The sequence below is a fragment of the Myotis davidii genome, unplaced genomic scaffold, assembly GCF_000327345.1.
Source record: "Myotis davidii unplaced genomic scaffold, ASM32734v1 scaffold269, whole genome shotgun sequence".
Taxonomy (NCBI): domain Eukaryota; kingdom Metazoa; phylum Chordata; class Mammalia; order Chiroptera; family Vespertilionidae; genus Myotis; species Myotis davidii.
The window spans coordinates 7,243,708-7,262,121 of NW_006383008.1; the positions used below are offsets into that span (position 1 = coordinate 7,243,708).

The 18,414-nt window shown below is 41.5% G+C and overlaps 1 protein-coding gene across 1 annotated transcript in view; it reads left to right on the top strand.

Annotated features, from left to right (window-relative positions):
* Positions 1 to 18,414, top strand: part of RRAGD (Ras-related GTP binding D) — a 39,026-nt gene that overhangs the window by 10,190 nt on the left and 10,422 nt on the right. Inside the window, exons 2-5 of the mRNA XM_015557676.1 lie at positions 3,478 to 3,773; positions 10,566 to 10,765; positions 11,641 to 11,755; positions 12,587 to 12,729. Coding sequence (XP_015413162.1) covers positions 3,478 to 3,773; positions 10,566 to 10,765; positions 11,641 to 11,755; positions 12,587 to 12,729 — 754 coding nt within the window. The remainder of the gene's footprint in view (positions 1 to 3,477; positions 3,774 to 10,565; positions 10,766 to 11,640; positions 11,756 to 12,586; positions 12,730 to 18,414) is intronic.

An 18,414-nucleotide genomic window follows, 5' to 3' on the forward strand; every position in this document is an offset into this window, starting at 1 on the left:
CCTGAACGGTATGTGGAATGAAGTGGGCGGGCATCGGGAGGCCACTATGGCACGGGGCAAGCACTATGGGCAGTCTATCTGAAGTGTACCTGGCGTATAAGACGACCCCCCACTTGGAGGCATATTTTTCAGGGCCAAAAAATCGTCTTATACGCCGGCAAATACGGTAGTTTGGGAAAGGCTTATCTATTATTTAGTTAAATGTTGCTTTCCCGTATATTCTGTATTTTCTTCTTTTGGATTTCCCGTGGCACATAGTGGGACTTCTGAGTCTTATTTCTGATGTCACTTTACTTTTCATTTCACACCTTCCAGTGCACTAGCCCTTTGTACTCCCTGTATTCTGAGAGGGTTTGACTTTCTACTTCATGATTACCCTCTTTGTCTGCGTTTATTCTGCTTTCAACCCATTTATTCCCCTTCCCTCCTGAATTACATTTTTATTTCCAAGATCTCTAAGGCCCTTTCCCATATCTGCTCTTATTTGAAAATAGTCCTTGTTTCATGAATGTCATATTTTCTCTTGTCTCTGTGTATTTTATGCTTACCTTGAAAGTTTGCTCTGATTCCATTATGCACTCAGCTTCAGGTGTACATTCTCCCATTTGTTGAGCCTCTACTCTCTGCTACCGCTTTGGCTCTCCTCTTTTGAGAAAGTGTCTGAAAGGAAGATGGGGCTCCCCCCACCCCTTGAGCTCCACACACACTGTAGTGGAAGTTAGATGAGGTTGAAGTATTTGGAATGTGGTTGCTCCCTATTTCAGAGCATCACTAGCACTACCTTCCCTCTCACACCCAAGCTCCTCCTAGGTTCACCGCACCCACCTGGAATGTTCTAGAGCAGTGGTTCTCAACCTGTGGGTCGCGACCCCCTTGGGGGTTGAACGACCCTTTCACATGGGTCGCCTAAGACCATCGGAAAACACATATAGAATTACATACTGTTTTTGTGATTAATCACTGTGCTTTAATTATGTTCAATTTGTAACAATGAAATTGGGGGTCACCACAACATAAGGAACTGTATTAAAGGGTTGCGGCATTAGGAAGGTTGAGAACCACTGTTCTAGAGTATGTGTAGGATGGCGTTTGGTAGATGGGCAGTGGTGCACAGAGTTTATCTCCTTCGCTCTCCTCACTTTGATTCTCCAAATAATGAACCCCTGTTGGTTTTCTTCCTGCCCCTTCCTGATTGGGCTTCCACCAGTTCTAGCTTCTGCAGTGGAACCCTTCCATTCATGTCAAGGGTTGGCTATAGGTTCCCTCTTCAATCTGATCTTTGTGTTTCTTAGGGAATTTTCAACAATTTGTCAGTTTTGAGTTTTCCTTTTGTTCCAAGCTCAGCTGAGCTTGAAAATATCCATGTTTATTTGTTCATCTATTAATTGTTTACACTTTCTCTTGTATTTTTAGGGATTTAATATGGAGAGGTGAAGACTGTGACATGTTATTAGTCTGATACTTTTGAAACTGGAAATCCTGTATTCTTTCCTTTTTTGGTTTTGCTAATCCTCACTCATTATTTAGAAAGAGGGAGAGAGAAAGAAATACCACTGTAAGAGAGACACATCGATCGGTTGTCTCCTGATGCACCCCAACCGGGCTGGGGATCGAATATGCAACCAGCTATGTGCCCTTGACTGGGAATTGAACCTGCGATCCTTTGGTCCAAGGGCCAGTGCTCTAATCATTGAGGCAAATCGGCCAGGACCTGTTTTCTTTTTTAATTCATGCTCTGGTTTTGCTAAGATTGACTTGTAATGTCAATACTGCGAATGGGTAGCATATAATCATTGATGAAGAAGAAAGCTGGTAACCTTTGGGTAATTTACATCCCTATCACTGCTTCTATCATAGATCATCACCGGTTTGTTGGATTGGATTAAGTAGAACTGGAAAAATGTATTTGAGTAGGATGGGCTAAGATGTTGCTTATATTAGGGTGGTTTTTGTGTACATCTGTACCTGCTTGCTTTATTCATTATTGTTCTACTCAAAATTGTTTTGTTTACCTACACCTCTTGCAAATTCAAACATAAAAATATTATACAAGTGAAATTAAGTAAGATTATCAAGTATTGGTGTGTTTTGGGAAAAAATGTTAGTTACAATAGGGAAGTAAAGGATTAGTTTTCAGTCTCTATTTGAGTAGGCTTAGATTCAAGTAAGGGACTGAGAAAGACATAAGAGTAGTTCAGAAGGAAACCAAATAGAAATGTGGAAAAATAATTTAATATATTTAGATCTCCATATTTGCCTATATTCTGCCTTTTTTCTTAAAATGTTGGTTTCCTTTCTTGACCTTTCTCCAAGCTTCATTATTATGTATTATTTTATTTATTTTGGTCATTCATGAAGCTGTTTTTACAAAATTGAGATATATTTCACATATAATATTTGCCCTTTTAAAGTATACAAATGAGTGGTTTTAATATACTCAAAGGTATGTAATCGTCATTTCTATTTAATTCTAGAACATTTTTATTACTCCAAAGAAACCACATGCCCATTAACAGTCACTTCCCATTTCTTTTCCCTGTAGCCCCTGGCAACCACAAAGTATCTTTTATTTCTGAATTTATCTATTCTGGACGTTTCTTATAAATGGAATCAAACAGTACGTGACCTTTTGTATCTGGCTTCTTTCACTTTCAGTGTTTACCCATATCGTGGCATATATCAGTACTTTGTTCCTTTTTTATATATAACATCTGTTAATCCAATCATCAGTTGATGGCCATTGTGTTGTTTTTACTTTTTGGCTATTATGAATACTGCTGCTGTGAACATTCATGTACAGGTTTTTGCTTGGACATATGTTTTCATATCTTTGAATATATTCCTCGAAGTGGAATTGCTGGGCCATAGGGTGACTCAGTCTTTTGAGGAACTGCCAAACTTTTTTTTCTTTTTTCAAAGCACGCCATTTTACATTCTCACCAGCAGTGTAGGAGGGTGCCAGTTTATCCACAGCCTCACCAACACTTATTATTATCTGACTTTTTTATTGTAGCCATCTTCGTGGGTATGGAGTGCATCTCATAGTGGTTGTGATAAGTATTTCTCTGATGGTAAATAAACAAACATCTCATTAGTTCATAGAGACCCTGATGAAGGGCATTGCTTTGGAATGCTAACACCAGATCCTTTTCCCCGGCAGTTGGCTCCAGGAAACCTCTACTCTTCACCCTCCAGATTCCTTGCTGGTGACGTGGAATTGTACAGGTTTTCTCCCCACCCCTCACTGCCTTCCCCCCAGGATGGTATGAGAGGTAGTGAAATAGCATTTTTTCAGTGTTTTGCACTTACCAAAAGCTGGCCCCTCAATGAGTGGGGTGATGTAGTTAGCACTCCCCATATTTGGAAAAGTCGAATTGTCTATGAATCATAAATCACATCTGAGGTGGAAGTGAAACTCGTTGAATTAACCGCTGTGCTAGCGGCTCACCCTCATTTTTGTTTTGTGGTTTTCTGCAGTCCTGGACTTCAGCGATCCCTTCAGCACTGAGGTGAAGCCGAGGATCCTGCTCATGGGCCTGAGGAGAAGTGGCAAGTCGTCGATTCAGAAAGTGGTCTTTCACAAAATGTCTCCCAACGAAACACTGTTCTTGGAGAGCACGAATAAGATCTGCCGGGAAGATGTTTCCAACAGCTCCTTTGTGAATTTTCAGATTTGGGACTTCCCAGGACAGATTGACTTTTTTGACCCTACATTTGACTATGAGATGATCTTCCGGGGAACAGGAGCCCTGATATTTGTCATAGATTCCCAGGTAAAGCCGGTCTTGGGTACAGTGGGACAGCAGGCCCTCCCCCCCACATAGACCGTCGTTCCCCTGGGGCTAAACAATTTCCTTTGTGATCGTTTCGGTTTGGGGTTTGGCTTTCAGACTTGAGAATAAGCCTCTCTACCAAACCAGCATTTCTCAGTTGGGGCTCTCAGGGTTTGCAAAGAAGTCTCCCTTCATGCAACCCTGACCGCCACGGGATGACGTTAGGGGGCTGCATAGTTGTATAGCACAGCAAAGCACAGATCTCGGAAGCCTCACAGATGGAGGGACCACTGTGCAGGCCACAGACAGCAGGTATGGGTCCCCCCTCTGATGCTCTCAGCAGGTTCTGGGTAACAAAAACGTGCGTGTAAGTTTACCTTTTAATCGGTTTCCCGTGAAGTTAAAGTTCCAAGTGTGAAATGTTTTCTTCTGAATTAAAATTATCGTAATTATTGCTAGTGCACAATTAATAAAGACAGCATAAGCATTGTGTATTTTATAGGTGACTTAAATATAAAAAGTAAAATTTGAGATATAATTGTCTCTCTTAAGAAGATGAATATTTTCCCACTTAATTCATGTGTCCATGCTTGAGTAAGACAAGATTTGACATCGATTCTATTTTTGTTTGCATAGATGTAAGCACTGAGAAGCTTTGCTCACATAAATATGTAGGGTTAGAGATAGGGTGAGTTTTGGGATAGCATTCACTCAATTATTTACACTCCTTCTAAGTTATATCCCCTAAATTGCCCAGTTTTCTATCACAAAAAAATTATTTTTAGTAGTTTCCCAACAGACATGCTGATTGGTTCTTCTTCCACTTTGCTGAGAGCAAAGAATTGGGAGCCCTTTGACTTAGTACCCAGGCATAGAGTCACTCACTTTATCAGTTATTCAAACCAGCCTTCTGAATTGTCTCTTTGGCACCCTGGGATTTTATACCCTGAGCCCCTGTTAAAGGGGAGATGGGGGAAGAAAGCAGTGGGACCATTGGTGTATCTGATGCAGGTCAGTATAAGAAAGAGTACAACCTGGCTGGGGTGGCTCAGTGGTTGAGCGTTGACCTATGAACCAGGAGGTCACAATTCGAATCTGGTCAGGACCCATGCCTGGGTTGTGGCTCAGTCCCTAGTGGGGGACATGCAGGAGGCAGCCGATCAATGATTTTCTCATGACTGATGTTTCTATCTCTCACCCTTTCCTGTCCTCTCTGAAATCAATACAAATATATTTTTAAAAGAAAAAAAAAGTACAGGCAGCAGGATTGAGACCTTGAGGCGCCTTCAAACTCTCCATGTCCAAGTATGGAGAAAGTGTCTATGACGTGTGGCCCAACCCCAGGGCCTTCCAAGGCCTCTTTTTTGCAGCTGTTGGGGAATAAAAGGCAACAAGTCCTACAGGAATGCGCTAAACCAACCCAAAATTCAGGTCCCGACTTTTTTTTTTTAATATATTTTATTGATTTTTTACAGAGAGGAAGGGAGAGAGATAGAGAGTTAGAAACATCGATGAGAGAGAAACATCGATCAGCTGCCTCCTGCACATCTCCTACTGGGGATGTGCCTGCAACCCAGGTACATGCCCTTGACCGGAATTGAACCTGGGTCCTTTCAGTCTGCAGGCTGATGCTCTATCCACTGAGCCAAACCGGTTTTGGCCAGGTCCCAACTTTTTAAAAATACATATTTTTTTATTGATTTCAGAGAGTAAGGGAGAAAGAGAGAGAGAGATAGAAACATCAATGGAGATTGAGCCCGCAACCCAGACATGTGCCCTGACCAGGAATTGCACCATGATCGCCTGGTTCATAGGTTGATGCTCAACCACTGAGCCACACCAGCTGGGCAGGTCCAGACATTTTCCTGAAACTGTGAACCCACAATGCGACAGGTGGGCCGAGCGCTCCCAGCCCTTGCAGGAGCACCAGTGTGGTTAGCGGGGAAGGGATGTGAAGACTCAGTCATAATGGGTCTGAGCCCATGCTTGGAAAACCATTCTCTGAGAAGACTGCTCATGCCAGAGAGCGTTCACAGATCTAGGTGTTCGATAGAATAATGAAATTCTCAACTAAAGCCTTTTCGTTTCCAGCGACTGCATTTTATACGTCTATTGTATAAAAGGGAGGTTAGCCATATGGTTAGAGAGGGTTCTTCATTTTGTCGTGGGGCATAGAGGGGAGACTTTACATTCCAATGCCCGGTCTAGGGACAGCAGTGCCTCTCCTCCCTTGGACCCATCCAGAGGTGCGTGCTGGTAGAAGCTGCATCAGGTCCGGGGCCTGCGTTAGTCGCTGCGTTCCTGGCTGTCCCACTTTTACTGACCTGTTTTCTGGCCCATCTGTGGCCTTGGCAGTATCCCTGCCTTCCTGTCTCAGATCTGCCAGCACCATAAATTAGGGAGTCTGGAGCTGGAGAGGAGCGGCCAGAGTGTGTCCGCGCTGCCGCATGGGAGGTGAGGCTCCAGGGATGTCACGCTCATCCGTCTCTTCTAAGCTCCATTTTCCCCTAAGTCACATGGCCACTATTTTTGTAGTTGTTGTACTAGGTAGTGGCAGCCCATGCGTGAGTAGATTCCAACCAGATGATTCCTGATTTCAAGACAGTGACTTAGTAAGTAAATACTTCAATACCATGTTGTGCTTCCCTAGCAGGAATTTAAATTTCCAAAACAAACTCATCTCAGGTGTTTGTATGATGGTTATAATGGGGCTAAAATAGGTATACTTACCTATTTTTAAATATTGCAACCATAATTTGGTTTGATTTCTACTTGAACATGGAAATGGACCTTCAGTTTGGGTTGGTAAATGTATTTTTTGTTTATTTTTGTTGTTGTTGTTATTTATTTTTTAGCTGTAAGACAGAAAGGTAAACGGATGCTTGCAAAATTCATTTTTTAAAGTTATACTTTTAAAAAAGGTTAGGAAAAACATAGTTGAGAACTGTCATTTACTAAAAATATATAAAGTAATTAAATCAGCAGCTTCAGAGTTTAATACACGTTTCTGCTGGAAGCAGGCTGTGAAAATCGTATTTGTGGGAATCTTTGCAGGATGTGATTACAAGACTGAAAGAGGAGCACACGTTAGGGAAGTACCTCAGCAGCACTCCAATCATTTTCTTTATTTCTAAGCAGTGCTCTGTGGGTGGGACACCTCATATTTTTATTTTTTGCTTGTGAGTTCCTCACAGTCAGAGGATTGCCAGATAATTATATCACCAAGGAGAAAATGTGTCCTCACAGAATGTTGTAAAATAAAAGAGAATGAAAGCATTGAGAGCTCTTTCCCTCGACCTAGATGTATGACCTCCCAAACCCCCGGCAGAGCCCACAGATGCATCACATCTCCAGGCCCCGCTTCGGCCCCCTACAGCCATTCCCCCCGGGCCTGGGGGACACACACATCTATAATTCCTAGATTTACATTTGGATTGACTCTAGGCATTACAGTTTTACTGTTGTCATAGAAGAGGATAACAGACACAGTAGGAAAAATCATCCACATCCCTCTGCTCGGATAAACCAAGCATATTCTTCTTTTTAATGTCATTTGTAATTCCTGTAGCTACATACTACCACATCAGTTAGTTGGTAATCAGGCCATTTTATATACTTGGCAGGGAGGTTAGAGTAGCAATTTCTAATGCTTTGTGACTGTAATGCTCTCTTGACATTGGCTAGTTGTGCTCACAGGTCTGTCTCTTTAACTCCCCTCTTCCTTATGTTATAGACATAAGCAGTAACACTTTTTTTTGAGGTGAATAGACATATAATAAAACACCCTCGCTTTAGGTGAACAGTTCAGTGAGTTTGATCAATGTCTACACCCTGTGAGTAGCTCACAATCAAGATGTAGAATATTTCTACCACCCCAAAGGATTCGTGTCCTTCCTCAGCCAGTCCCCCGAACCCCAGCTCCAGGTCTGCTGATGTGCTCTCTGTCACTATAGGCTAGTTTGCCTTTTCTAGAATGTCACATATGTGGAATTATACAGTAGTAACTTTGGTTTTTATTTGAGATACTTTAAGGTCTTAAAAAAGTGCTACAAATTATTCATCTAGAATTTTTCCAAAATGCTTCATCTGCTAGCCCAGTGCCCCAAATTCCAACTTTCATTTTAAATGACTCTTTAGAGTGTGAGGATGAGAAGAGTCCAGGTGCTGTTTGTCTCTCTTCACAGTTTCTTATCATTGTCTTTAATATTTTGATTTACCTGGAAGAATGCCAGAACATCCCCTGTCTTATTGGCTTCCTGTATTGGTCCAAGTTTGGAGTCAGAATAGGGGTGAAAAGTCCTTTGAATTCTGTCCTGCAGATCCCTTTCCTTTCTTTGCTGTAACAGTAAGACCTGCTCATACCTTCAAGTTGGCAATAATTAAGAGATCTGACAGCACTGAGTGTTGGTGAGGGACTGGAGCATCCAGTGCTCTTACACATTATCTCGTCAAATTCAAGGTGCTCCTTCCTTCCTAGGACCCAACAGGTTGGCCTTCAGGGTAAGCCCCAAAGATGCATGTATGAGACTGTCCACATTATTACTGTCTAGAAACACTCTGAATGTCCATCAACAGTTATCAACTATGATAAATTATAGACCATCCATACAATGAAACTTTATAGAGCTGTTAGAAGGAGTTATGACCTGGCCGGCATGGCTCAGTGGTTGAGCATCAGCCTGTGAACCAGAAGGTCACAGTTTGATTCCTAGTCAGGGCACATGTCATAGTTGTGGGCTTGATCCCCAGTTGGGGTGTGTGCTGTAGGCAGCCAATCGATAATTCTCTCTCATCATTGATATTTCTATCTCTCTCTCCCTCTCCCCTCCTCTCTGAAATCAATAAAATATATATATACATTTTAAAAAGAGTTATACACTTCAGTGTAGGTGAATCTCACTGACATAATGTTGGGTGAAAAAGGCAAACTATAATATACATGTAACGATATTTTTATAAAATTTAGAACAACGAAAATGAATTCTGTATATTGTTTAAAGGTAGATATGTATGTAGTAATGTATTAAGAGACGAGTGAGAATAGACACTAAACTTGGGGTAGTGCTACCTCTGGAGGGTAGGGGGTAGGGTGATGGAATAGAAGGGAGGAGGGGGAGAAACACACAGGGCTTCAGTATCTAATGTTTGATTTCTTTTTAAAAAAATATTTTTACTGATTTTAGAAAAAGGAAGAGGGAAGGAGGGAGGGAGGGGAGGCGGGGGGGAGAAAATCGCTGTGTAAGAGAGAAACATTGATAAGTTGCCTCCTGCAAACAAACCCACAACCCAGGCATGTGCCCTGATCAGTAATTGAACCAGCAACCTTTTGGTGCATGGAACAGCACTCAACCAACTGAGCCACACCGACCAGGGCTAATGTTTGATTTCTTAAGCAAAGAGATTCATAATATATAGGTGTTTATTATATTATTATATAGGCATCATCTGTAGGAAGGAGGGAAATAGTATTGTTGTACTTGGGGCAATGATTGTAAACATGGATCAGCAATCATATGCTCTGAAGGGCCAGATGGTAAATATTTCAGGCTTTGCAGGCTATACCATTTCCACAGAAGAAAACTACTCAGCTGCCATTGTAGCATGAAAGCAGCCATAGATGCTATGTAAACAAATGAGTGTGGCTGTGCTCCAGTAAAACTTGACTTACAAACAACATCAGGCATGGGCCCAATTTGGCTGCTCTAGACCAGTGGTTCTTAAAAGTTTTCCCTCCTGGCTCCTTCCCCAGTGACCCATATCATATTTTCATCTCTAACTGCTCATCACAGTTGACCAAGAGATTCAAAAATCTGGAAGGAATTGTATTCCAGAGGAAGTCCTAGGTGACCTTTGTGAATTTTCGATTCACAGAACTGCAGCTCTGATCTTTATGACTGTCACCAAGCTAGCCATAGGAGCCTACAGCTGGGTTTTTCTGGCCTTTCTTTTTCATCTCTTTGTTAACAAAACTTACATTTTCGATCTTAAATTCTATAAAACCAGCTTTTATTGGGCTTTTGAAAAATATTTTTGGACGTTGTACCCAGATGGTTTCCAAATTAAGAAGAATGTGGAGCCCTACTGAGCTCTTGAGCCAAGCTCAAGAATGCTTGGCTCAGTAGATAGAGCGTCGGCCTGCGGACTGAAGGGTCCCAGGTTCGATTCTGGCCAAGGGCACATGCCTGGGTTGCGTGTTGATCCCCAGTACGGAGTGTGCTGGGTTGTGGGCTCAATCCCCAGTAGGGGGCGTGCAGGAGGCAGCTGATCAATGATTCTCTCTCATCGATGTTTCTATCTCTCTCTTCTCTCTTCCTCTCTGAAATCAATAAAGAAATATATTTTAAAAAAAGAAAGAATATGGGAAGGAAAAACATGGTTCACTGTGAGGCAAGGTGCTGGAAAAGTTAGTTAGCTTGAGTGAGGGTATCATTTCACAACGTGTGTCTTTTATCAAAACATCCCATTGCACACTTTATTTTTTTACTTACTGATTTTTTTTGAGGAGGGGGGAGAGAGAAGCATAACATTTGTTGTTCCACTTTTTTATGCGTTCATTGGTTGCTTCTTGTATGTGCCCTGATTGGAGATCGAACCCTCAAGGTTGCCTTATGGGGACTCTGCTCTATCCAACTGAGCTACCCGGCCAGGGCCTCCTATTGTACACTTTAAATATATGCAATGTCTATTTGTCAAGCATCCCTCAATAAAGCTGGGGAGTTATGTGAAAGGCACCTGAGCAGGGTTCAGAAAGCAAAGCTGCCTCCCCTGACAGGACTGTGCCTTTGTTCCCAGGACGATTACATGGAAGCCCTCGCCCGACTGCACCTCACAGTGACCAGGGCCTACAAAGTGAACACTGACATCAACTTCGAGGTGTTTATTCATAAAGTGGATGGTCTGTCCGATGACCACAAAATTGAAACCCAAAGAGATATTCATCAGCGGGCAAACGATGACCTGGCAGACGCCGGATTAGAAAAAATTCACCTCAGGTGAGAACAGAAACCCCTCAGGGATCACTGTCATGGACGGAAAAAGCAGATTTGGGGTCCAAAGTCACCACAAGTGGTTCGCCCTATTTCGTACTGTGGACATTGGGATGGTATTTGGGTAAAACAAGCTTTCCAATGTGCTAATTCTAATCTTTGGGAAAAGCAGTGGGGTTTAATAATAATAAATTTCTTTTTTAAATAAGTAGTCAAAGCTAAGATTCCTCCCCTATTTGAGAAACACATAACATAAAACCCATGAACATAATCCAGGAGGTTAATTGAAGCTGAAGTTTACAGTTCTTGATAAATATGATAGTATCTAACTCTGAAGATAATTCAAATAGAAATACTCAGAGGAAAACCACTTCATCATTTTTTGTGGAAAATGAAAAATGTAGTTACTTCAATATGAATAATGTCACTGTTACTAGCCCATGAGGTGTGTGTATAGATGACCTGGTGTGCATTCTCTTGCAGAATATAAGGAAGCTGGTATGGACACAGACCATGCATTTTTTTTTTTAAATATGGAACGCTTCACAAATTTGCATGTCATCCTTGCGCAGGGCATGCTAATCTTCTCTGAATCGTTCCAATTTTAGTGTATGTGCCGCCAAAGTGAGCACTACATTCTGTTTTTAAGCTTTCCACTCCAGCCAGTCAGCAGATGAGAATGGACACAGTTCTTGTTTTTTTGGGTGGTGGGAGGAAATGGCCCGTTAAGACATGTTCAGTTTTTACCAAGGCTGTTTCAATTTCTGAATGTGTGCTTAAGGAGTGTAGATACAGAAGGCAAGTACTGGTGTTATGACAGCCTAAGCAGTCTCTTCCCCAGTCAAGGGGAAAATGTGATGAAATATTGTTTCCTCTTTCAGCTTTTATCTGACAAGCATATATGATCATTCAATATTTGAAGCTTTTAGCAAAGTGGTTCAGAAACTAATTCCACAACTCCCCACCCTGGAGAACTTGCTAAACATCTTTATCTCTGTAAGTAAATAATATCATCCTGTGAGCGTCATTTGCAGAATTTAAGAATAACATTGCAAGAATGAAAACGATCTTATTTCTGCTTACTTTTTGCAGCAACATTTCAAGGTCACAAAGTATGTACTTTTGGAGGTCGATCCAGAGATTATTTTAGGCCCTTTAAATTTTAACTCCCAAAATGGATGCCTGTACTTTACTGATATAATCGGAGTGTTTATTCAAATTGTAGGCAATCATTCAATGTTAATAGAGCCTTACCAGAGGTAGAGGATATAAAAGTTGGTTTGGCGATAAGATATAAACTGTTAACACTGAATGAGTCCTATAAACCACCAGCTCTCGTCCAGCTCTGCGGAGTAGCATTAAGGCAGACCTGTTGGTTGTACGCACGTGAATTCTCACCGCACAGTTTGGAATTTGCTTGTTTAGATTTCTTACATTTATTTTTAAATTTAAAATCAGTATAATTAGTGTTTTTACTCAGCCACCACTCAGTTTGTTTGCCTACAGAAAATAATTTGGATAATTCCACTTTTCATTTTCTATGCAAGTCCATTATAAAGAAGTATATGACAATGAGGTTTATGTTTGTTTTTTGTTTTTTGTTTTTTTTTATTGCTTAAAGTATTACAAAGGGTATTACATATGTGTCCATTTTCCCCCCCATGACAATGAGGTTTAAATTGTAATAACGTGGAACAACCTAAAATTATAGTAGCTTAATTTTTGCTTGTTTATTTTTCACATAGAGGATGGCATATAGTTTTACAGAACCATGACCTGGTTTGAAATCAGCTGTTGCTTTAAGTCAGCATCTTCTTTTTGTTTCAGAATTCTGGAATTGAAAAGGCATTTCTATTTGATGTGGTCAGTAAAATTTATATTGCAACTGATAGCACCCCAGTAGATATGCAAACCTATGAGCTCTGCTGTGATATGATTGATGTGGTGATTGACATCTCTTGTATTTATGGGTAAGTAAGACATTCTTAAAGGCTAAAAATCAAGCCATGCTTCTCTTTCAGAACCTTTGAGACATTTTGCGTTTACTTATTTGATTTTAATACTTTTGTTTTAAATGACTGAGATCTGTAAATAAATATACCATTTAGCATGCAATAATAATAATAACAAACAATTATTGCGTAAATTCCTGGCATTATGCTAAGAATCTCATTGCACATATTATATCATTTAATTCTCCTCTACTCCATGAGGCAGGAATTACTACCCCCACTTTAAGGATGGGAAAACTGAGGTTTACACTGGTTATGTTTCTAATCTTTGCTCACACTGTCAATAAGGGCTGGAACTAGAATTTGAACTTCAGCCAAACTGATTCCTGGAGTTTCTCTACTGAAAATCTGTCATCACACTATAATGTCTTATATACTTGGGACAGACTAATAGGATCATTGAACTCTAAATATCTCATGTTAACAACAGTTCTATTATCTTCTTCATTATAGGAGATAACTACTGGGTTGTTGTTTTTAAAATATACTTTTATTCTTATTATTCAATTACAGTTGACATTAAATATTATAGTTTCAGGTGGTTAGCATAGTGATTAGACATTTACATAACTTACAAAATGATCCCTTCAACGAAATTCTTTTTGATTATTTTTTATTGTGAGCAGCAGGGAATTTTAAAACTAAGCAAACAGCATTGCCTGTTTACTATTAAGGTCTTACATTCTTAGAAAATAGTTTTTTACACTTAAAATCATAAAATAAATCAGGAGTGGGAAAAGTTGATTGTGTTACCAGACATAGAAACAATTCCACATAATTATAAATTTGCTGAATGGGTGTCATACAGAGTGAATGGGTATGAACTAATTTGTTTATCTTATTAAGATACCACGTTGTCTGTTTATGTTGGATTTATGTCTTCATCCAATCATTGATTACTTGCAGCTTTTGTTCATCTTCCTCTTTACTCACTGTGACCTGCTTTATATAACCTCCTCTTCCGTGACAGTCTCGTCTCGCCATTTCGGTCTTCCACTGTCTGAAAATCCTTTGCCAACTCAGTTTAGATTCTCTGTTAACTCTGTTATACATACTAATACACATGAAAACACAGTGCCTTCTGTTATGAAAACGGGAAAGTGAATCTTCACAGGACTGTAGTGAGAAAGAAATAATTAGGTTTCGCCTGGTAAACCCTGGATAAATGTAGCTGCTATCATCATCATCATCATCAAACACTGCCATTCGGCTTTAGAAATAGGCCATGTTTCCTAAGATTATTGCCCTACAGTTATTTTTAAACTGTAAAGTGAATGACCTTGAAATAGCCACGGAAGCTGAATGTACCCTGATTATAGTCTAGATTGCTGTGGTAATCAAATACAATGAACAACACAACTGATCTGGCTCATATTTAACGATATGCATAATCATGATTGTGCCAGAAGCTAACTAGGCGTAAGTGGTAAGTAGCTCTTGTAAGGATGTTGACCAGAGTTACTTTACCCAGCTGAAACAGACATGGGCAGGGTTGGGAGGAGGCGAGAGCTGGATCCTCCATCACATTGTTTTCCTGTGGAGAGTGCAGTGTTCCTGGGAACCTACCAGGTTCAGTGAGAACCAGTCTTGGTCACAAATGGCCCTGTGGTTTTCCTCAGACATTTGCTGGCCAGGCAAGGAGCCAGCCCAGCTAAGAGGGGGAGGGCTAGCGATGTGTGCGGCAGCCCAGGAAGCAGGCTCCCTGCCAGTTCCCAGCTGCTCCCTGGAGACCAGTAGGGGTTAGAAGCAGGTGACCTGGTACCTCAGTGCACTGCTCAAGAATCTCAGCTGAGCCGAAACCGGTTTGGCTCAGTGGATAGAGCGTCGGCCTGCGGACTGAAGGGTCCCGGGTTCGATTCTGGTCAAGGGCATGTACCTGGGTTGCGGGCACATCCCCAGTGGGGAGTGTGCAGGAGGCAGCTGGTTGATGTTTCCCTCTCATCGATGTTTCTAACTCTCTATTTCTCTCCTTTCCTCTCTGTGAAAACTCAATAAAGTATATTTAAAAAAAAAAAAAAAGAATCTCAGCTGAGCTTCTGCGAAGGCTGGTCAGCTCTGCACACACACACACACACACACACACTCACACACTCACTCACACACACACTCAGACACACACACACACACACACACACACGTTACCGAGCAAGCCATCCTCCTGTGTTTTTATGTCTTTGTAGATGGCAATATGAGTAATAGAAAATAGTTGTTGTAGTCGTAAAAACTCACCAGTTTCTACTTGTAATATTTTTGATCTTTCTTTTTCCAATTTGTTTAATGTTTACTTTTTCTGAATGTGAATGTAACCCATGTTCATTGCAGAAAATATGTAAAACTATAAAGAATAACATTAAAATAGCCATAATCTTATCACCTAGTAACAATCACTAACATTTTTATATATTTTATTCTTACTTTTGTGTAATTTTTAGGATAATGTGATCACTTTGTATATTTCACATTATATCCTGCTTTTTTCACTTAACATTATCACAAGAATTTTCCTGTGTAAAAAAACCACTATTTAGTATCTATATAGCATCCTATCTAATAAAGAGAGAATATACTAATTGAACCTCACACTGTCACGAAGATGGTGGTGCCCATAGCCAATAAGGAGGGAATATGCTAATTGACTGCCATGCCCTCAAAGATGGTGGCACCCACAGTCAATAAGGAGGGAATATGCTAATTGACTGCCATGCCCTCAAAGATGGTGGCACCCACAGCCAATAAGGAGGGAATATGCTAATTGACTGCCTTGCCCTCAAAGATGATGGCACCCAGAGCCACAAGATGACGGTGCCCAGTCCCCTCAGCCCCGCTGGGGTGGCAGGTGCGGCAAGGCCAGGCCTGGCCCCAGGCAGACCCGGCCACTCCGTGTGCCTGCCTCCAGAGTCCCACAGCCCCTCAGTCCCCCAGCTGCCTAGGGCCGGCCCGAGGCATAGGCAAGCCTCAGATGGCGGCTTCCCAGCCTCTGAGGGCCGCCCGAGGCTCAGGTAACCAGGGCCGGCCGAGGCTTGCACTGCCAGCAGTGGCAGCAACAGAGGTGTGATAGGGCATCACCTTCCCCTGATCACCAGGTTGCCTCCCTCCCCTGAGGGCTCCTGGACTATTAGAGGGGGCAGCCAGGCTGAGGGAACCCTCCTCCAGTGCATGAATTTTCATGCACTGGGCCTCTAGTAGTAGTATATTTATTTGGAAATTTTAAATGCAGGTTTCTTCACTGCTTACAACAGTGGTTCTCAACCTTCCTAATGCCGCGACCCTTTAATACAGTTCCTCATGTTGTGGTGACCCCCAACCATAAAATTATTTTCGTTGCTACTTTATAACTGTAATTTTGCTACTGCTATGAATCATAATGTAAATATCTGATATGCAGGATGTATTTTCATTGTTACAAATTGAACATAATTAAAGCATAGTGATTAATTGCAAAAACAATATGTAATTATATATGTGTCTTAGGCGACCCCTGTGAAAGGGTCGTTCAACCCCCAAAGGGGTCGCGACCCACAGGTTGAGAACTGCTGGCTTACAATTTTTAAATGTTACAGTTAATTCTCAAAACATTACTTTATTAGCAAGAAATTCAGCTTAGAAAAACAGTAACTGAAAGTCATACAAAGGAAGTTAAGAATTCTGTTAAAGTATCTTTAACATTTGAGACTTAACACTTCTTAAAATTTTTCTTTACTGTTCTGGTAGGTTATAGTGAGTTGCATCCTTTTATAAAAAACTAACTTCTACAACTTACTTTGAAGTAGCCATGTATGTGCCAGTTTAAAATACTCTCAAAACTAAACACCTTCATTTCCTTTAAAATACTCTCCTTAAAGTACTCTACAGCCTGGCCTTCATGGCTCAGTGGTTGAGCATCGACTAGGAGGTCACGGTTTGATTCCCAGTCAGGGCGCGTGCTTGGGTTGCAGGTTCGATCCCCAGTGTGGGATGTGCAGGAGGCGGCTGATGAATGATTCTCTCTCATCAGAGATAGATGTTTCTCTCTCTCTTCCTCTCCCTTCCTCTCTGAAATCAATAAAATTCTATTTAAAATAAATAAGTAAAATACCCTACAATTCAGGCAGTTTTATGTAATCTGGTTTGTCACCCTCCCCACTTGTGATATTTACAAGATTAAAGGCATTAACTCTAAAATTAGATGAGTTTGAAGTCCTGGCTGTACCCCCATCATCAGTTTTGACCAAGTTTTCTTATTTTCCCAACCTGACCTCAGTTCCTCAGCACTGAGGATTCTTGTGCCAGACAATATAATGCATAGTAAGAACCAGGGACAGTGCCCATCACAGAATACATGTTTAGTAAATGCTGGCTCTTACTACATAAAATGATAAGGATCATCAGCAGCTGAGTTATTATGCTTATCTATAATAATAAAAGTGTAATATGCTAATTAGACTGGACGACCTTCCAGATGAAGCTGGGCCCGCGAGGGCCGAGGCAGCTGCCACCGTTGCCTCAGGCAGCTGCAAGGGCCAAGCCCCTTGCATGACTTTCGTGCATCGGACTTCTAGTGTATTAATAAGGCTTATTTAGCAAAATTACAATTAAATCAGATTTCTGGTCAAGTATTTATGTTTGGGAAGCAAAAATAAATCAGAAAATGTATGCATGGTTTCACATAAGGGGAAGAGGTACAGGGAAGTGTTCCTTTGCCCATGAGGAAAGGATGCATAATTCTTTGATTACATCAGTGTTTCGAAGGGTCCAGTTTCAGTCATTAAGGCTGTGGGGATTCAGAACTAGTCACCCCAAGATATGTCTCTGTGGTATGCAGGTTGTTTCTTGAGCTAAAGGCAACTTTAGCCTCCAGTTCAAAAGAAATTTCTGCCCCTCCCTTAACTACCTAGAAGAACTTGAATTAGGGGCCTTGCATATAATAAAAGGCTATCAGTGATAACCTTTTTTTTATTTATTTTTTTAAAAAAAAATTTTTTTTGTTTTAATATATTTTTTTATTGATTTTTTTACAGAGAGGCAAGGCCAGGCCTGGCCCCAGGCAGACCCGGCCACTCCGTGTGCCTGCCTCCAGAGTCCCACAGCCCCTCAGTCCCCCAGCTGCCTAGGGCCGGCCCGAGGCATAGGCAAGCCTCAGATGGCGGCTTCCCAGCCTCTGAGGGCCGCCCGAGGCTCAGGTAACCAGGGCCGGCCGAGGCTTGCACTGCCAGCAGTGGCAGCAACAGAGGTGTGATAGGGCATCACCTTCCCCTGATCACCAGGTTGCCTCCCTCCCCTGAGGGCTCCTGGACTATTAGAGGGGGCAGCCAGGCTGAGGGAACCCTCCTCCAGTGCATGAATTTTCATGCACTGGGCCTCTAGTAGTAGTATATTTATTTGGAAATTTTAAATGCAGGTTTCTTCACTGCTTACAACAGTGGTTCTCAACCTTCCTAATGCCGCGACCCTTTAATACACTTCCTCATGTTGTGGTGACCCCCAGTTTCATTGTTACAAATTGAACATGATTAAAGCATAGTGATGAATCAAAAAAACAATATGTAATTCTATATGCGTTTTCCGATGGTCTTAGGCGACCCCTGTTTAAGGGTTGTTCGACTGCTAAAGGGGTCGCGACCCACAGGTTGAGAACCGCTGATCTAGAGTGAGAAGAGAGGGACT